Below are 6,000 nucleotides of genomic sequence, written 5' to 3'. Positions count from 1 at the left end.
TTAAATAATATAAATCCCACTATCTACTAACTCTACTTTAACTATCATTCTCTTCCTCTCTTTTACTTTATCAATTTTATCTTAATTCTCGTGCTATACTCATTACCTATATTTTTTTGGGAGGGGTGAGTAGTTATTAATATGAAGTGGAACCACAAGCGACACGTAGGTAGGTTGGGGATGCCTAATGGATATAGGTCAACTCAAATTGATAACTGTTTTAGTAAATGCTTATGGTAGTTATGTACTATAAGACGAGATTTTTTACAAGATTTAGCTAATTAAAATTAAATTATTAAATAGTTTAACAGTACATATAATACATCATACTCCTGGTGATTAGGAATATATAATAGGAATATGAAAGAAGTGGAAAGAATAATTCCTATATATATATAGGAGTTATATAAAATCATCATTTCATTCGTAATTAGACATATCATGTACTCCATGTCCTGTGCAGGGACAACAGCCATGAGACAAAATAAATATAGCCACGACTAGTACTAGTAGTACATTACTCCCTCCATTGCAATTAAGTTGAATCACTTATTTTAATCATTATTTTAATTATGGGGAATTGGGGATTAAGAAATTATTTAGAATAAGTTAAATGATAATAAAATAAAATAGAAGATAGAAAAAAAATGTAGGAGATATAAAAGAGAATAAAGTAGGTAATGAAGTACAGTAAGAGTGATTACATGTTTTGTCAAAAAAATGACTTAATTTTATTGGGGTGTCGCAAAAAATAATATCGCTCAACTTAATTGGGACGGAGGGAGTAATATTTTTCAAAAGATTTCACATATTTGAAAATATGGAGGAAATAGTAGGTGGGTTTAATAGTATATATTCATGGTTAACTTAATAATATACAAATATTTTTCAAAGGAATACTATAAGTAAGTCAAACAATACCGTCCAAAATACCAAAATATTTCCAAAAATAGCATATAAAATTCAAAATGATTAACATATTTGTATATTAACCTAATAATAGAGTGGTTAATGTTGAAAAAAAAAATTTGTATTCAAATCCATCACAAGGGACCTGTAAAATTTTCCTTTATTTAACAATAATAAAGGAACAGAGTCACCAAACATCTAAATTATTAAAACATAGTAAAACTCGGAGGCATTCAATCGAAATTCATGCGTGTAATAATGATAGTTGAGATTTATTTGTTACCCTTTTCTCTTTTCCTTTTCCAACATAAAAACAATTTAAAACGTCACCACCTATTGCTTCTTTCTTGTCATATTCAAATTGCAATCACGCTAGTATTTAATGAATATCGTAATTATCATTTTATATCCTAATTTATAGCAACTTCATAGAAAATGCCCCAACTATAAGAATTTTAAGTGAACTTTAAACTATTAATTTTGTATCAAAAATATTATAGGCCCCTGTTCCGGCCACCGAAATTATGCTTAACTTCCCAAATATTACTACAATTTTTTCTTTTATAAAATAGTTTAACAGAGCATATAAAGTCGATCATGTGTGGTTAGTCTAAATATCATTTCTATTTTGTGAATTTTTTAATATACAATGTATAATTTTAATTATGTAAGCATATTTATCCTAAATACTAAGGGGCCGTTTGGTAGCTATGTTTCGCCTGAATAAGAGAGTAATCTGAGTTTATTTGTGTGTTTGGTAGTTATGTTACCAAACATAGTAGCTCGTGTTTTGTATCTGGCCCGCACAAAGCCCACACAAAATCATATATTTTAGTCATATTTGTAACTACCCAAAATCCTATGTTATTTATCATGGAAGCCTAGTTAATTTAGCAAAATACAATTATACCCATCAAAATTTCTAACCTTAAACAAAAAAGAATGCAGACACAATTCTCTTCTTCACAACAATAGCGATAGAGAGCTCTTCCTAAATTCTCTCAATCTGCCTTCCTACATTTCTTCCGGCGACTCAAAACCTTCAGGCGACTCAAAACCTTCTGGCGACTACATCTCTCCCGACGGCTTTGTTTCTAAATCAAGGCTAGGATTCCAGCTATGAAGGGAATTCACCGAGTGAACCAAGTCGGGCATATTCTGTTTCCAAGCCCCCAACCCAACCTCATCGGTCTCAACTGGAAATGCAACTCCTTTTTTACATTTATGGCACTTGTGTTGGTTTTGCTAGGTGTTTTAATAGGTAGATCTATTTAAAAGCTTAGGGACAAAAGGTGATTCGCTCACCCCAGGCGCCCCCATAACCCGGCCCGACATCGCTATGGAGGGGTTCAAACACGGTACCTCAGCGGCCCATTAGGTGGGAGGAACTTACACTGGTAACCAGCACACAAGGAGCCACCACAGTGGTGAAACTCCCACACTGCGGCTGCCAGCATTCGATCCTGTCTGCTTAGGGACAATCTATTTAAAAGCTGTTTTTATGTTTATGGACCATGTGTTGGTATATATTGTTTTATTTAGTTTTTAACAATGACTTCTATCAAGTCTTTAGAATATCTGTATTTGGAATAACTTTAACTTCTGAGAAGGATTATTTCGTTTTGGGCAAAGCTAATTCCATCTTCAGTTTGTTGTTTAATAATTGGGTTTGTAGTGCATAAATTCTATATCTATATCACTCTGCCTCTGATCTTCTTCATTTGCCTCTTACCTTCATTCTTGTACTCCATAAAACATTGAAAAGGGAGGCATTAAATTTTCCAGCTCAGTAAATGCAATGTGTAATATATTTGTATTAATGTAGTTACCTAAAATAAGGATAGTTTAGTAATTAACTTAAATTAATAAGGATAATTTTGGCAATCATAATTTTAATCCTTGCTTGTGACTTAGTGTACCAAACACTAGAATAAGATAACTCATAATTATCTTAATATACCAAACACCCAATATATATAAATTAACTGATCTAAACTACCATTACTATCATAATGGTATCATGTCTAGTCGAAACATGACATAGCTACCAAACGACAGGCAAAATGTCATCAATTTTCGCATCGAATCACCAGCTTCTATCAAATAGTATTTTAACTTGGGATACCGTTAAACACAGGACAATTAATGTGCTTATGATTAAGCCAGACAAATGGTATTTTGGAAGCATACGACAATTGCAATAAAAACTTACTAGCGCCATTGTTGCATAGTAATTAGTAATTCTTAATTTCTTAGTCAATATAATAATTAAGATTAATAAAATTCTGGGATTATTATAGAGTATGTATACAGTATACTTGAGGCAGTGATTCCGAGTCTAGAAACATGGATTTTCACAATATCCGGAAATTATAGTTTATACCTAAAATCATTTGTTTTTATTTTTTTTTCAATGCTTTAAAAAATTATATTGTGATAAAAAAATTCACGAGTAAAAATGTTATATTCATAAAATTAAGGAAAAAGATCCCTCAAAATAAAGAAAGAAAGAGCATGAAAAGCCCGCACGGGCTTAACTCAGTTGGTTCCTGGGTGGTAGATTGTCCCTAAACAGACAGGATCGAATGCTGGCAGCCGCAGTGTGGGAGTTTCACCACTGTGGTGGCTCCTTGTGTGCTGGTTACCAGTGTAAGTTCCTCCCACCTAATGGGCCGCTGAGGTACCGTGTTTGAACCCCTCCATAGCGATGTCGGGCCAGGTTATGGGGGCGCCTGGGGTGAGCGAATCACCTTTTGTCCCTAAGAAAGAACATGAAAAACAAAGGAGTAAAAGGTCCTTATATAAAATTAATCGAACTCAAAAAATCTATACACTAAGGAATGGATTGAATTCGATCGCGGCGGCCCTTACATCAGTAGAACGGCACGGCGATATGCGGCGGTTTCTCCACCTCCATCACGACGCTCCCCTGCCGCGGCGGCTGGCACGGGCACGGCAACGCTATGAATTTCGGAACATTATCTCCCGGCATTATCACAGGCAAGCTCTGATTCTCCTTCCGATTCAAATCCTGAAATATTCACGAAATGAACAAATTAAACTCAAATCCATCCGATTTTAGGTTGAATTGAAGTATCGACAATCCGATTGCACCAATTTGTGATTCAATCAAATGCGTACCGTGTTTGGGGGTTTCGGCTTGAGATCAGCGTCGGCCTCGATGTCGGCGGAATCGAGGGAGAGAGTGCGGCGGAGTTTTTCCCAGTGATAGCAGCAGGAGAAGATGCCGCTGAGGCTGAAAATGACGACCAGTAACAGAGCGGTGCCGAGAGGGAAGCCGAGGGAAGGGCGTGAACCTCCGCCGTGGCTGGTAACCGGCGCGCCACCGTGGTATGGACTCTCCATGCTCTAATTGTGTGATTGTATGAGTTGATGAAATCACCACTCCCCTCATTCGAGGTGCAAGCAGCTATGGCTATGGCGGTGGAATGAGAGAGAATGAAACGATGTGTGAGAGAAATGGGAGAGAGAAGCCCTTATTTATAAAGGTATTGAGGTACATTTTGGGGTACGGAAATTAATTGGGGCCGGCTGCTGCTACTGCTACTGCTACTTTTGCCCCACTCAACTTTGGTACCTATCAATTTCACTAATTCTCTCTCTGTCTTTTTTCAATTGACCATATAATTATGTTTCATATATAAAAAATTATCTATATCTAGGTGTATTTGTTGTAATTAAGACTTATCAATTTTTAATTAAAATTTATTAGAGGGAATGCATCGTGCATTCGAATGCACTAATGTAAAGATTGTTGGGTTATAAACTTATCCCACATCGGATGGGTGAGGGAAGTTGGAAGATGTATATAATTCATGTCCAACCCTAATTAGTTTGAGGTTTTTTGGGAGTGACCCAAAAACAAATCCGTGTGAGCTTATTTATCCCAACAAATATCTCTGAGAGAACTTAGTTTTCTCTTGGTACAAAAATTCAATATTTTTAGGTGTTTGGGCGGGCCCATTGTAATGTGCAATGGGTGGGCATGAAAGCGGCGTTTGATTGCTTGTTTTGTGCGAAAGAATTTGGGTAAAGCAATTGTGAAAATTTTTAGATTTTGTTTTTAGAGCTCCTTTTGCGCGTACGCTTTAGAGCATCCACAATGGTCTAGGACCTCTCATAGCCCTCACATAGCCTTCCCACTACCACATCATCTAGCACTAAAATCCTCCTGCCACATCATCTGGACATGCAGCTGGACATCAAATAGCCCTCACATAGTCTATCCACAACCCTAATAACAATTATATAAATTTAATTTACAATTGTAGCAACATACGGAATTTAATTTACGAGATAAATACAGGAAAATTGAATAATACTATTAAAATTTCAAAAAGTACAATAATTTTAAAAAAATACCGGCATTACTCATTTCTTAAATTGATCTTGTACAGAAAGAAAGATAGAGAGAGTACTCGTTAAAACAAGTTGTGCGAATGAAAATGACGTCCAAAGCGCGTATATATAGTGTTTTCGAAAAAAAAAATTAAATTCTGACGCCGATCCGGGGCCTACAATGGCGCCGTGAGGATCGGCGTTAGAACCGGCGTCACCACACGAATCGGCATGGGTACGCCGAAATTGACGCTGATTTCGGCGACGCCGGTCGCAATGGTTCGGCGTCAGAACCGGCGTCGCGGTTTTGACGCCTCCATTGCTGATGCTCTTACGGTTTGCTAGTGCTACCTTTGTTTATTGTTCAAGCGGAATAATATTAATCACTTCCTATCTTCGCCTCGCTATAATTGAGATATTTATTTAGACATGAGATTTAAAGCAAATGATATTTAGAGATTTAAATGCTTAAAAAATAAAGTAGAAAAGTAAAATGAAAATAAAATTAATGTTTAAACTAAACGGATGGAGAATAAAGTAAAAAAGCGAAGAGAGAATAAAAATAATATTTAGAAAGTTAAATAAAAAAGAATAAAGTAGGAAAGTAGAAGGAGAATTAAAAAAATGATGTTTAGAGAATTAAATGGATAAAAAATAAAGCAGGAAAGAAGAGGAATGAAATTGAAATATATTTTGTACTTGAGGAAAAGAAGAGCAATGAAATTTGGTCTA

The 6,000-nt window shown here is 35.7% G+C and overlaps 1 protein-coding gene across 1 annotated transcript; it reads right to left on the bottom strand.

Moving 5' to 3' along the window:
- Positions 1-3,607: 3,607 nt before the first annotated feature.
- Positions 3,608-4,386, bottom strand: LOC121776118 (uncharacterized protein At5g65660-like). The gene is made up of 3 exons (XM_042173261.1): positions 4,051-4,386; positions 3,781-3,940; positions 3,608-3,668 (listed from the first exon to the last, which is right to left on the bottom strand). Exons 1-2 carry the CDS (start codon positions 4,273-4,275, stop codon positions 3,782-3,784), a joined length of 384 nt encoding a protein of 127 aa, XP_042029195.1. The 5' UTR covers positions 4,276-4,386; the 3' UTR covers positions 3,608-3,668; position 3,781.
- Between the last annotated feature and the right edge of the window lie 1,614 nt (positions 4,387-6,000).

This window comes from Salvia splendens, chromosome 18 (genome assembly GCF_004379255.2).
Source record: "Salvia splendens isolate huo1 chromosome 18, SspV2, whole genome shotgun sequence".
In the NCBI taxonomy this organism is placed as follows: Eukaryota; Viridiplantae; Streptophyta; class Magnoliopsida; order Lamiales; family Lamiaceae; genus Salvia; species Salvia splendens.
Note: the sequence above shows the minus strand (reverse complement) of the source record. Positions and strands in the feature narration are given on the sequence as shown.